This window comes from Mangifera indica, chromosome 6 (genome assembly GCF_011075055.1).
Source record: "Mangifera indica cultivar Alphonso chromosome 6, CATAS_Mindica_2.1, whole genome shotgun sequence".
NCBI classification, from domain to species: Eukaryota; Viridiplantae; Streptophyta; class Magnoliopsida; order Sapindales; family Anacardiaceae; genus Mangifera; species Mangifera indica.
In genome coordinates this window covers 17,008,826-17,024,412 of record NC_058142.1, presented here as the reverse complement: position 1 = coordinate 17,024,412, position 15,587 = coordinate 17,008,826, and the positions used below count along the sequence as shown (strand labels likewise).

The following is a 15,587-nucleotide window of genomic DNA, read 5'->3' as shown; positions in this document are numbered from 1 at the left end:
TCCATGTCTGGTATTTTCAGAATGCACTACAAACCTCTTTGAGATGGCGCCATGTGAACTAAATTATTCCTTCACCTGCTACCTTCAAAGCTGGTTTAATGAGTCTCCTAGGATGACAAGTCCTGCCTTCAAATGGGGACTGTAATCATACATGGAAAATTCTGTGTGGACGCTGCAATGACTGGCATCTTCACACCAGTCTCTAGTTTCAGTTTTGCCAAGCATTTTTTAGCTTTGCTTTCTAGCTTTGGGGTAGCCTGAGGAGTTGCAAGTTTGCCGGAAACTTCCCATCCGAAAGCACATTTCTTCTTCTTTATGATGAACGAGATGCGGTAAAAAGCCATTTGAGGGCGGCAAAAATTCATTGGAGTGAGCATTGATGTCCTATTTTTGGGTTCATTTTTTGGTTTAAAAATCAATTCAGTTGTTGGATAATTTTGAACAACTTTACCAACGATATTGTTTTCTTTGTCTTCTTTGTCGGCAGCCTTGTGGTGACATTATATATTAACTCGAACGAACTCAAACTTGAGTTCGAAGTGAGTATTATGGCTTTAGTTCAAACTTAGACTAACCTCCGGTTTAATTTGGTTCAACTTGGATCAACGCCACCTTAACTTAAATCAAATTTCAAACTCGAATGGAGAAAAAGAATGCTGAAATTTTTATGAAGCAATCTGATACTATTGCTTTTATTTGTTAAATTGTTATTATCGGAAACGTGAAGTCTCATAGTTTTATTTATTACAATATAAGTCATAAAGAGAAAGTGCACGATGAGACACAGGCCAACTAAATTATTTATTATCTAGTAACTTTTAGTCTCGCAAATGTCTCATCGTTGATTATCACTCTTCTCAGTTCTGGCACTGCCTACGCACTGGGCGGATTTCGATCTTATTGACAATCATTGTTAGTGTGTGAAATTTCATATTTTTCAGCATTTAATTTTCTTGATTTATGATATTTAATTCGTTAATTATTTGATTAATTGCTTGTTTTAGGAAATTGGGCGTTAATTGCATTATTCTGAGAAAATATACAAAATAAAAGGAATTTAGAGTTGTCACGTATCAAGACAGAATGACAGCAAAATACATAGGAGATGACTGATTGTGGAAAGGAGAGAATCGCGCTATTTACTGAAAAATTCACAGTTGAAGACTTAATTAACAATTGGAGGAAGTTCAGGTCTTTTGGATGATATTTGGCACAAAAATATCTCTCAATGACTAAAGCAGACTTGGCACTATAAAAAGGACAATTGCTTTCTCTTTTAGGGTTTTTTTAGTTTTTAGCATCCTTTTCTTTCAGAAAGAAACACAGCCGCAACCTTTCGCTGGTTCTTCTTCAATTAGGATAGGATTTTTATTTTAATTTTCTGTGAAGCCATGAACATAAACATGAGTGGCTAACTCTTTTCTTTAGTCGAGTAATTAGGATCATGGTTCTACGACGATTGTGAGATCTTCTTTACCCGTTCTTTTCTTTTAAATATTTAATTTGTTCCTGATTTTATTTATTGTTGTCTTGTTCAATTAAATAGGAGACGTCTTATTTATTTTGGATTAAAAACAACTTTGCTAGATTAAATTATTGAATCCATAATTGTTTGATGATTTAATCATAAGTGGCTGGCTAGCATGCTTGGTGAAGTAGAATGATTATTGTATGTTAGTGGAATAGGTTAATCTAATTTAAACAAAAACAGCGTCTGTGTTTTGTTGATTATAATCGGTGGCTTTTCTAATTCTTAATTTTGTTTTCAATTTAAATTCTAAGATCGTATCTAGAACTGATTGAAAAACAAGATAAGTAATTAAAGAACGTTTCTTAATTACCAACACCTAAGGAAAAGCAGAACAACGAGCGTCTCGATGTTTCATAACCGGTTTATTTAAAAGGAAAAATTAATCTTTTTATCGATGATCAATTGAATTGAACCATACCTGAATTACTTGGCTAGAACTCATCTTATTATTGTTTCAATCTAGTTTTCTGATTACTTTGACTATTTAATTCTGAATTAATTTATTTTTGATTATCCGTACGATTCGAAACAACAAAATCCCTCTTGCTTTATTTTGTTATATTTCAGATAAATAACCCAATCTTTGTGGATACGACTTTACTTGCCCTATCTACAAGTTTTCATTGAGAGAGTAGAAAATTTTATTTTTGGTGGATTCGACACCCACCAATCATCCCACTCTTCCACTGGGAATTGTGTTCAAACATTGAGATTTCCAAATCCCCAGTCACATTGCAGGATGTAATGAACTCACCAACTCGGACCTTCGTCCATTTGTTTTTAGGCAACTTACTCAGATCCTCTTTGCGTTCAATAGTCTCATGGTAATTGGGAATGGCGAGTTTAAAATTCACTGGATGATTTGCAAATCCATATTCTCCGTCCTTCATCATTAACACAAACGAAACTTGGTAAACCATCCCTGGAGTGAGGTTTTTGGCAGGGAATTTCCCTCTTACGTCAAGCCAACAGACCTTCAATAATTCAGCCACCTCAACTTGAACACATGTACAACTGCTAAAATATATTTTATTTCATTAATTAATCTTCCTTTAACTAAAATAAAGTAGATATCCAACAGTTATATATAAGATATATAAATACCCTTGTGTGTCTGGCATATAAGTCCAATTCCAGTAGCGTGGATCGTCTCCCCAAGCGATTGTGAGATCCCTTGCATGAATGTCGAAGGCGTTAGCCCACAAAAGCCTGTCAACCCAAAACTTCTGCGGTAAAACATTAATTAATTGATTATTAGTATTGAATTTAATTGGTACAAATATATATATAAATGATATTGAAGATGTTACTTGCCAGTTTGTTTTGGTTCAAGAAGATTCCACCCTGGAGGTTTTCAATCAGATTGTCGCAGGAGGCGTCAATCTGGGAGTCTCCCTCTTTCAGAATGGCATGGAGGTTGTGTAGGAGCTGAACTTGAGCTGAAGCCATCTCCAGATCACTAATCTCGTCAAAATTCCAAGTAAATCTTACTGATGATGTTCGTTGGCCATGCAGACCTAGAATTTATGGGCTGAGATGATCAAATTAACTACATTTTTCCTTTTTTTTTTCTTTCATGAGAATCTGTTCGCTTTATTTATCAAAAGGATAATTGAGATTCTCTTATCTCCTACCTCCAGATAACATAACCTATGCACCGTCCAATGTTGCCTCTATACACATGTATGAAAATTCTTAGAGAAGAAAAGAAAGTATTATGACAATATGTCACTAACCCAAATTCTTTATATGAATTATAATTTTGTGCTACTGAGATGTCTATTTAGAATTTCAGAGTCACAAAAGTAGTTTTATTTTATCACGAAAGCTATTATGTTATCGTCTAGACCTAAAGTGATTATTCTATAATAAGACAAGCATTATTTCTTTATTCCTTCTGAAAAAGGGATTCACAGTCCATTATAAGCATCTCGAATGTTCTTATATCAGGGGATAAATATTGTTTTTTTCTTTCTTTTTTCTTTTTTCGCAAAGATATTGAATTGAATTGCACAGCAAGCAAAGAGAAAATCAAACAATAAAGTAATCACCCAAGACATAAATTTATGTAGTTCGATAATATGCCTACATATATGGAGCAGCCATTCTTATTTTTATTATGAAGGAAATATGTAGAAAATATGCACATTATATATTAAGGTTTTCCTTATAGAACTGGTAACTTAAGTAACCCAAAATACAATAATGTCCCAACTAAAATTCTTCAGCTCCAATGGAATAATCATTCCTTCGATGGATCACCCTTTCTACTCTTTAATCTTGGTCATTTTCCAAGTGAATTGCCCTATTTGTCTTCTGGTTCTGCTTCCTACAATTCAGATGCTATAGACATGCTTGGAACGATAATTGAAATAACTTGTTTTGCTAAAGAACGATTACAAACCTTCTTGTATGACCTACGGTAATTTTGTGAAATGTTCTTGTCTTGATCTGTTATGACACTTGAAACATCCATTCTGAGCTTTAAATGATCTCATTCTGTATTACTTGATATGGAATGTTCGCTCCTTCATCATGCAATGTTTCTTCTATTGTTTTGGGATCTTTAGGTGATTAAGTAATCCTAGAATATTTGAGTTACACTTTTAACAATCTCCACCTTAAATGGGTGTTCTAATACTTTTGAAGAATAATAGTATTAACAATTAAAGAGGTGCAGTGGAGGCTCTAAAGGTCCCAAGATAGAAACGTGCCCTTGACAAGGTGGCTTCTTTGAATTTGACCTTACATTTGTTCAGGTTTGGATTGAACAAGTTAAGATCGAGCACATCACATTTCAACTTAGATTAATCAACACATTGATGTGATGTAGAGGTAGGTTAAACACCATGTAATTTCCACTATGTTAGATTTTAAGTATGTATTGTGAACGTTACTATAGTAGATTTCTCTTTCATCCTCATATATAGGTAGGTTATGCTAAGCCGCATCAAATATTATTTCTCTTTAGCGGGTAACTTATACTTTATATTATTATCAATCTCCCAAAAACTCCATCTGTGGTACTCAAGAAGCTTAGAATGGATAAACAAGCCGGTATCAACCTAAGTTAGACCTCCAACTCGAGATTGGCTCATTTGAGCTAGTGTATAGTGTTATCAACATTTTGCCAACATGATGAATAATATCATTATCAAAGTTTTGCCAACACGGTGAACAATATCATTGGTAGGATGAATAATGTCATTGAATAGGTAAATGAGTCGATCTCCAGCTAAGTTGGTTCTTGATTCAACTCAACATTGACTCATAATGGGAAGATATATATTTAGACAGATTGATGAAATAGAAAATTTAGACTCTACAATTTTGACAAGCTAAGATTTTAAAAGGAAAATGAGAAAGTATAGCATATAAGACACTTGATTTCTTCCGTAGATTATTTTACAGAAGTCTCATACAGTTTTGTTTATTTTTACAATATGAATCTTTTTTATATATAATAATATTGCTGAGCATCATTATCTATTATCTAATATAAAATAATTACTTACAAAGAAAGAATAATTAATATTCTTGAAAGGATAAAAACATCTATCTTGGATATATGCATGGATATCATGTTACTTCAAGAAAGATTCTTGATAAATTTAAACTAGAGCATGTAGAAGCAAGGATTTAAAAATCAGACCAGACCGACCGGACCATGAACCAATACTGTAACCGGTTGTTGTTAAACACAAAACCATTATAAGGTTAAAATCGGGTTGGACCGCGGTTGAACCGTCAGTTTGCATTTGAACAGCGGTTCAACCCGATCAAGGTGGTCCCCGGTTCAGAAGCTGTATATAAAAGTAACAAGTTTATTTCTTTCCTGTTCCTTGCAGTGCATATAGACGCAAAAGGGATTTGTTGTAGCCGACAAATTGCTCCGACGTCACAAGTTGAAATGATCGTTGATTCATCTCTTGTCAACGACCGTTTAAAGACGCCTGTTGATGATGACGACACTGCCGAGGGGTGTTGGTTTGCAGGCTTACAAGATAACAGTTTCACGGTTATATTGCAACCTTTCACGACGACTTCTCAGGCTCAGACGGCGGCTGACAACAACGAGGTTTCGTTGTTGTTGTGATCAACGACTTCTCAGGCAACGACGGGAAGCTGGTGTGTATCCAAGGCTTTGAAATAGTATTGAAAAAACAATATATATAAATAATACTGAAACAGTACCATATATTATAATAAATAAACCATGCTTGGAAGAAACAATTCAAATTAACTATTCTCTATTTTTTGAATTACTATTCACCAATGTTTGGAAAAAACCCTAAAATCCTTGGAGAAAACAATGTTTCGTTTGTCTGAATTAACAATATTGAAACAATATATTATCGCTTGAATTAGAAACTTCAAAGTTTAAAAAAATTAGAAAATATATAAATAATATGTCAATTTATATAAACAAATAACAATTCTTAATTTGAAAATATATAAATTAGTAAATATTAATTGATTTATTATTAATTTATAATTTTATTTTACGAATTTGTAATTTTATTATATATTTATATTGAATGTCTGGATTGAATGTATTTCATTCGTAACGTGGTTAGCTTCTAAGAATTTGAAAGTTGAATATCAGTTTTCTGTGATACCCTATGTACATATAATAACTCAATATATGACAATTTATAACGAATATTGATGTAAATAACGAATATTGAAATTCAAATTATGAATGTATGAAGTTATGTATTGTGACCAAATTACGAATATTGTTATTTATAATGAATGTATAGAGTTATGCATGTTGAAATTTCATAGTTGAATTAAATAATAAAATTGATTATGAGTTTTGAGTCTTTGACTTTCACATAACAAATATTGATGATATTAAATTTTAAAATTAAAAGTTATACTTTAAAAACCTAATTATAAACGTTTTTATTTTTAATGCTCAATATATATATATATATATATATATATATATATATATATATATATATATATATATATATATATATATATATATATTAATTGGTATTCTGATTTTATTGTTATTCTTATATGCAACAGATAAATAAAGTGGAAGTATGTCTTTATCTGGATCTGGGGTTTCTTCAACACCATATCGAGTGAAATGTCATATTACTTGGGTACATGTTTCTGAGAGTGTAGATGATAATGGAAGGAAGATGTTGTAGTGTTTATATTGTGGTAAGACAACTAGAGGAGGTGGTATATATAGAATGAAACAACATTTGGGTGGAAAAAAAAGCGATGTTGGTCCATGCACTAAAGTTCCTTATGATGTTAGATATCAAATGGTGAATGCATTAGATGAGATTGCAACAAAAAATAAAGAAAGACAAGAATTTCGTAGGCATGCAACTCCTTTTGGTGCTATTATATCTCCATTTGAGGGTGATATTGCAGTTGAAGAATTTGAAGGGTTATCTCCTCCTATGAACATGACTGAAGGCAATACTAGTATTGGGTCTTCTAGAAAACAAATTAGACTTACAAATTATTCAAAAAAAAAAAAGACCAACTGGGGTTGGGGATTTTTTTGCTCCAAGGACTACTAATGGGGCTCAACCTTTAATAAAAAGTGTTTTGGCTGGAAAAGAAGCCAAATGGAGAATTGACATGGCTATTATGAGGTTCTTATATAATGCTTGCATCCTTCTTAATACATTAAATTCTATTTATTTTCAACCTATATTAGATGTCATTACTGCAATTAGGCCTAGATATAAGCAGCCGACATATTATGAAGCACGAGTGAATTTGTTGAACGATTCAAAGAAGGAAGTGCAATTACATATTAATAGTTACAGAAAAAATTGGGAAGAAGTTGGTTGTACACTTATGGTTGATGGTTAGACAGACATTTCTAGTAGGTCGCTGATAAATTTTTTAGTATATCATCCAAAAGGGATTTGTTTGATCAAATCAGTGGATACATCTGGTGTTGTAAAGAGGGTTGACACATTATTTAGGTTGTTAAAGGAAATAGTATTATAGGTTGGGCCTAAGAGCATTGTCCATTTTATGTTTGATAATGGAGCTAATTATAAAGTAACTGGAGGATTATTGTCTGAAAAATATAAAAATATTACATGGTCACCTTGTGCAGCACATTGTATCAATTTGATTTTGAAAGATATTGATGAAATGGATCACATTATTAGAATTTCCAAATGTGCATCTCTTGTGGCAAAGTTTATTTATAATCATATATTATTGATAATTTGGTTGAGGAAGAGAGAAGGATGTAGAGAAATTATATGGCCTGGTGCAACCCAATTAGTTATGACTTTTATCGCATTGCAAAGTCTTTTTTAGTATAAGCATGACTTACAAGCGATGGTCACTGACAGGTTATTTATTGATTCTAGATATGCAAAGAGTAATCAAGGCAAAGAGGTTATGATCATAATTTTAAATAATGATTTTTGGAACGAAATAGGTATAATTGTAAAAGTTGTAGGACTATTGATGCACTTGCTTCATATTGTAAATTCAGATGAAAGACCTTCATTGGGATATGTTTATGATGGAATGTATAGAGCTAGGTTGGGGATAAATAAGTTGTTTAAGAATAAAAAGAAATTCTACAAGCCTTATGCTCAAATAATCAAGTTGAGGTGGGATGGGACATTGCGTCGAGGTATTCATGCAGCTGCGTATTACTTGAATCCTGCATTTCAATATGATCGTAAATCTTTTTGCACAAAACCAGAGGTATTACAAGGTTTTCTGGATGTTGTTGAGAGTAAAACATATATGTTTAATGTTAGTAAGGCGAAGTTAGTAGGAGAGAGTAAAATGTTTCGTGATTATGAGGAAAGTTTCTCACGTCAACTTGCTATTGAAACATGCAAAACCACACAACCCGGTATAAATTTAATTTATATGTTTCTTATGTCTCGATTCTTTTTCTAATTTATAAAATTCTATTACATTATTATTTACATGTTATTTTGTATTAGATGAATGGTGGAGAACATATGGATACAGTACTCCCAATTTACGGTTGCAAAATAGGTAAACACAATTATCAATTATGCATCATTACATTTAGAAATATTTTTATTTAAACTATTTTATCATGTTTAATAATTATTTACAACTTTACATGTACCCTACTTAGTGCTCTTTAATCTTTACTTTTTATCATTTTGGCTATTTAGATTATGTTACAAGAAATCAAATTTTGATCCAACTGATTATGAAAGTATCGATAAAACAGACTTCTGGATAGTAGACGAGGAAGAGGAGTTCAGTGAACTTAATGCAGATGAATTGGATTAAATGCTTTATGGAGAGAGATCTATTTCCATCAATAATGATTCAACAAATTATGTTGGAGGCTAAAAGTATCATATCTAATAAATATAATATAAGAGAATGGTATATAAGTGTTGAAGATTGAACTTTAACATAAGTCAATTGGTATTGTGTAATATGAGTTTCAATCTTCATACTCGTAAGCCCAATATATATTTATGATAGACTAAATTGTCTAAATGATGTACCTCTTACTTATGATTTTCTATTATTACGAGAATCCTAATTTGTTTTGCTAATCCAAACTAAGGATAAATAAGATTGTTTGTCAACCACTATGCATTATAGGAAACTTGTATATATGCTGAGACATCATGGCCAATGCTAGAAGCTGAGATTGGTATATGTAGTTGTAATTAACTTACCAATGCCAAACTAAACCATTATTCGATTTTGTATAATTTTCAACCCTTTTATTTTCTCAGAATCATGAAAGTTTTTTTTTTCCCCATTATCATAGAAGCTCTGATTCTAATGCCTAAACCAAAGTGATTCTCTATCTTAATCATATAGACATTTATTCTTCAATACATGCATGACAGGGTTAGGCTTTCAATTTTGGTTTTTACTTGAAACTGATAGAAACTTAATAGGTTTCAAGTAGAATTATAGTGAAAACAACAAATTCTAGAACAAGGCGAACAATCATGCTTTGTTGAATGAATGTTCGGATATTATCTTTCTTTGACCTTATCCATCAATCTTATCACATATCTAAAAATTCAGATAATCACTTATTATGCATTATAATGAATGACTGTTCATTGTAATGAATCACCTCTAAGGGGTATGATTCCATTTTTGTTGTGGTGGATCGATTTTTGAAAATGGCCCATTTTATCCCATGTTCCAAAACTTCAGATGCAACACATATTGCTGAATTATTTTTTAAAGAAGTAGTGAGATTGCATGGTGTTCCTACTTCTATTGTATTGGATACAGATGTTAGATTTGTGGGGCATTTTTGGAGGGCTCTGTGGAGGAAACTTGGGATTGAATTGAAGTATTCTAGTACATGTCATCCCCAAACGGAGGTCGTAAATCAAAGCTTGAGTAATATGTTGAGATGTCTTGTTTGAAACAATATGAAGACTTGGGATTCCGTAATACCATAAGTTGAATTTGCTTATAATAATTCAATAAATAGAACTATAAAGAAGACGTCATTTGAAGCTGCCTACAGGTTGAAACCACAACATGTTCTTGACTTCGTACCATCGCCACAAAAGGCTAGGGTGAGTGATGATGGATAGGCTTTTGCTGACCATATCCAATGGGTTCATCAAGAGGTGAAATCAGCATTGAAAGCCAGCAATGAGGCTTATTCTGTTGCTGCAAATAAACATCGACGGTTGCAAGAATTTAAGGAAGGTGACTTGGTGTTAGTGCACTTAAGGCGAGAAAGATTTCCCAGAGGCACTTATGGCAAGCTTAAGTCCAGGAAATTTGGACCTTGTAAAGTGCTAAAGAAAATTAGCTCTAACGCATATGTGATTGAGTTGCCATGTGATTGAAGATGTGTTGGACGTCAAAGAAGTGACATCAAGAAGGGGCAATAAATATAGAAGATTTTTGGTGAAGTGGTTAGGTAAATCTGCTAGTGAAAGCACATGGATTACTGAAGATGACTCTAAAAGGGTCGATCCAGAGTTGTATGCTGAGATTGTTCAAGTTTCTTCATCCGAGCTAGATTCTTTTCCAACCCGAGGAGATTGATGCAGGAGCATTCCTTTCCTAATTTATTTACTTATTTATTTTTTAAATAAACAGTCATGTGATTGGCATGTGACTTTTTTTAAGTTAGGGTTTATTTTAATAAGTGATGTAATTTTAGTATAAATAGCCTCTTAAGGCTAATGTAAGAGGATATTATTTTTTTTTATCAATGAACTATCATTTGTGGTTTTTCTGAAAACTCTAATATTTTTTGTGGTTCAGTTTCAATCCAGCTGTCTCAAGATAGATTTCTGCCGCTTTTCTCGATTCAGGCCCGTTACCACATCATATATGGTAGCTAATTATTCCTTTACAAAATACAACTAATTGTTCCTATACAGGGAATACAACTCATGCTACACAATCATTCCTATATAGGAAATACAACTCAGTGAACATTTTTAACAATCTCCAAGATACATGGGTATGCTAAAACTTTTGAAGAATAACAATATGAACAATCAGAGTGGTGCAGCATAAGCATGGTGGCTCCTTAACGCATAGGTCCCAAAATTGAATCAATCTCTGATAAGAGTGGCTTACGTGAATTTTTTGTTACTTTTTTCTGGGTTGTTGAGGGTTAATGTTGAACCTTGAACAACACATTTAAGTTGTAGGCAATTAACATAAATTTGTGATATTCTTACTAATATTAAGATCTCACTTATTGGGTGAACATAATCAGAGCCAGTTTGGGTTTGGATTATTGTTCGATTAAACAAACTAAGCTCAAGCACCTCAAATTTGTAGTCTCCTGTTTTGACAAACTAAGATTTTAAAAGGAGAATGAGAAAATATAGCATATATAAAGAGCGACACCGGATTTCTTCCATAGATTATTTTACAAAAGTCCCATACATTTTTATTTATTTTTACAATATGAATAATTATTGTGTATAATAATATTGTTGATCAATCATTATTATATATGTAATAATATAAAATATTTACTTATCAAGAAAGAACAATTACTATTCTTGAGTGGACAAAAACATTTATACCTTGAATATATGCATGGATATCATGTTTCCAAAAGAAAGATTCCTGATAAATTTAAACTGGAGCACGTAGTAGTTGAGACTGTGAGTTCGAGGCCATATAAAAGAAACTGAGAGGAATGTGAGGGCAAAAAAAACATGCAACACTCAAAAAAAAAAAAAAAAAAGGTTAAACGACTAGAGAGGAGACTTTTAGAAGGGACATTAAGTCAGTAAATAAAATTAAGCATAACAAAATAAAGTAACAATAAGCATTCTCACCAGAGGGCAATGAGATAGACAATGACAAAAAAGAACATTAATAACACCAGACACCAAAGAAACGCATAATAGAAAGCCTGGGAGACACTAGAGAAAAAAAAGATTATGATAAATGAAAGGTCAGAAGGAACAAACGAAGGGAGAACCTATACAAAAGATAGCTTGTGAATGCAACAGAAAGAAAAACCTGGACAAAAAAAACTGAGTATACTATAGACAATAAGAAAAATCAGCACCTATAATTGCAGTGTGAATAACAAAAGAAAAACAGAAAACCAGAAGACAGGCATCAAGCAAGAAAGTAATGCCAAAAAAATTGTGAGAATTTGCACCCAAGGTAGAATGTGAGCACATCAGTAAGAACACCAAAACAAAAGAAACAAAAGCAAAATTTAGTATTTAAAAAAAAAAAAAGAAACAAGACAACAGTTTCTGCAATTGCAGAGAGAACAAAAAACAGCTGTAGAAACACAGTGGAGTTACTGTTCACACAAGCAAGCACAACAATCAGTGCACTAGAAGGACAAGAGCTAGGACATAAAAAAAAGGAATATGCCGATGGCATGGCCATAATAGTTCACAACTGTTTTGTCTGCTGGTTGCACACGCTTTACTGCAAATCTCTACTATTCTATCCGTTGCACACTCTATTTACATGATGAGAAGTTTATATAGAATTTTGGCATTAACACTACATAAACAAAGATTTGCGCTAAGTTTATACTGGAGCATGTATAAGTCAAGACTGAGGTTCATTATTCTTACACTTATGTACTAACACCTCGCCACTTTTCCAAAGGACATGAGACAACTTAACCCAACAACCTCCAAAGTTTACTGGTTGAATCTTCACATCAACCGGTTACTCTGGTGATGTTAATGACTAGCTTCAACGTCCTTTTATCATAATGGATGAATTAGATTCTTAAAAATACATCAACTAGGTTGTCTATAAAAAGAATCATTCACAAATTTTTGTAACTATTATTATAGAAAGTATAATTTTTACCCCAAAAAAAAAAGATTTAATTTAAATTTGATTTCTAGAGAAAAGAATAAATATTTGATTGGTAGTCAATCTACCATACTCGTAACCCTACTAGTGGGATCCAATATTGTTTGGGAAGGCATTTGTAGTCACATAGAGGCTTTAAGCCATGTATCTATCTAGGCATGTAAACATTTTGGACTTGTAGCGCTGCATATGTACACAACAATACATGTTAGTTAAGTCTGCTTACCTTTCTAAAAAAAACAAAGGAATCATGTGCATTCAGTTTTGAGTATCCAATTGGATATCCAAATAATGTGTTGTTAATTTATTTAGGTGATTTTAAATTAAGAATAAAGTAATACTCAATTATAGAATGACACATCATTTAAGTACTTATTTGGATGCTCAAAACTGAATACACATAAACATTGCTTGTGAAAATTACTTCTTCAAATTTATCACGATAAGGGATGCAACAAACCTACATCAAATATATGACAATGATAATGAATGATGTGTTTCCAAGTTAGCTTAGATTAGGGTTGTTCAACTTAATATGAGTAGAATTTGAGCTGGGACTTCAGCTTAATAAATCGACTCGAATTCATCTCCAAAGATATTGTTTATACTCTTAGTGATAATATTCATCTTACTGATGATACTATTAATTCTAGTGATGATAATATTCCTCTCATCAGCAACCTCTTTGAAAAAATCTCTGGTTGACTCCAACTGGCTATTATGGATTCAAGCTGAGCTTGAACCTGCCTATGTTTGGACATTTGAAAGTAGAATGGAGAAAGTAGAATGCTGGAAATTTTTATGCAGCAACCTCATATTATTGATTTGATTTATTATAGCATATGTAAGCTCCCACATTTTTATTTATGACAGTAGAACTCATGATGAGAAGCTACAAGTACAACATGAGAAATCTTATTTAGTATGTAGAAACTTTTAGTTTCACAAACGTTTCATAGTCGATTCTCCTCCTTCTCACTTGAGGGGCCGATACTCTGGGTGGATGATGATCTTATTGACAATCATCCCACTCTTCCATTGGGAACCCTGTTCAAACGTCAAGATTTCCATGTCCCCACTCATATGGCAAGACCTAACGAACTCACCAACTTGGACCTCTGTCCATTTGTTTTTTTGGCAATTTACTCAAATCCTCCTTGCGTTCAATAGTCTCCTGGTAATTGGGAATGACGAGTTCAAAGTTCACTGGATATATAATTGAAATTCTCTTATCTCCCACCTCTAGATAACAATAATCTATACACCGTCTAATTAATATTGCCTCTGTATCGATGTACGAAAATTCTTAGAGAAGAAAGCATTATGACATTATGCCAATAATCTATATTTGTGACATGAATTAAAATTCTGTGCTACTGAGCTGTCCATTTGGAATTTTAGAATGAAATATCCGAATCCAGAGTAACAAAAGTAGTTTTTATTTTATCACGAAAACTATTATTTTATTATTTATACCAAAAGTAATTGTCTGTATCATAAATTATTTTAAAGAGCAATACTATGTATATATATTTTTTATATACAAATCAAATATTTGGAGGATATATTATTTATATATCCAAATTATGTACCAAAAATCTGTACAAATATTTTTTTTATTGTTATTCTAAAATAAGAATAACATTATTTCTTTATTCCTTCCATAAAGAGGATCCACAATCCATGACAGGCATCTCGGATATTCTTATCTTAGAGGATAAACCTTGTTGTTTTGCAAAATATTGAATTGAATTGCACAGTAAGCAAAGAGAAAATCAAAACCAGAAAGTAATCACATAAGACATACAAATTTACATGGTTTGGCGATATGCCTACGTCCACATAGCAGCCATTCATGTTTTTATTCTGAAGGAAATCTGTAAAAAATATGTACATTATACATATTAGGGTTTCCCTTATACAATGGATAACCTAAGTAACCCAAAATACAACAATGCCTCAACTAAAATTCTCCAACCCCAATAGAATGGTTGTTCCTTCTATGGAGCACCCTTTCTACTCTTTAATCTTGGTTATTGTAAGTGAATTGCCCTGTTTGTCTTCCCGTTTTGGTTCCTACAATTTGAATGCTATATACATGCTTGGAACGATTATTGAAACGACTTGTTTTGTTAAAGAAAGACTATAGACCTTTTGGTATGGCCTATAATAATTTGGTGGAACGTTCTTGTGCTATTCTATTATGATGCCTGAAACACTTGTTCCTAGCTTTGAATGATCTTGTTCTGTATTACATTGTTTGAAATATCGAATCCTCGATCATGGAATGCCTGTTTTATTGTTTCAGGATCTTTAAGTGATAAGTAATCTTAGAATATGAGTCATATTTTTAACAATCTCCATGATATAAGGGTATACTAATACTTTTGAAGAATAAAAGTATGAACAATCAGAGTGGTGCAGTATAAGCACGGTGGTTCCTTAACTCATTGGTCCCAAGATTGAATTTGTCTTTGATAAAGTAGCTTATGTAAATTTTTTGTTACATTTTCTGGTTTTTGGAGGTTAATGTTATATGAAGTTGCAGGCAGTCAACATGAATTTGTGATATTCTTACTAATATTAAGATCTCACTTATTGGGTGAACATGATCGAAGCCAATTTAGGCTTGAATTGCTAATCGAATCCAACACCTCATATTTCAGCTTGGAAATGGTGCACTGATGTGATGTTAAGGTGGGTTAAACACGATGTAATTTTTACTCTTGTTAGGTTTAGAGTATTGCTA

The 15,587-nt window shown here is 32.4% G+C and overlaps 1 protein-coding gene across 2 annotated transcripts; it reads right to left on the bottom strand.

The window, feature by feature from the left end:
• Window positions 1-704: 704 nt before the first annotated feature.
• On the bottom strand, window positions 705-3,056 carry LOC123219135 (protein PHLOEM PROTEIN 2-LIKE A1-like). Of its 2 annotated transcripts, none has more exons than XM_044640891.1 (4): window positions 2,846-3,056; window positions 2,636-2,757; window positions 2,199-2,548; window positions 705-904 (listed from the first exon to the last, which is right to left on the bottom strand). In XM_044640891.1, the coding sequence occupies exons 1-4, from the start codon at window positions 2,978-2,980 to the stop codon at window positions 858-860; spliced, it is 654 nt and encodes a 217-aa protein (XP_044496826.1). In that variant the 5' UTR covers window positions 2,981-3,056; the 3' UTR covers window positions 705-857. The 2 variants fall into 2 exon arrangements, with proteins under 2 accessions (XP_044496826.1, XP_044496827.1); XM_044640892.1 differs by having other exon boundaries at window positions 2,199-2,545; window positions 2,846-3,055.
• Between the last annotated feature and the right edge of the window lie 12,531 nt (window positions 3,057-15,587).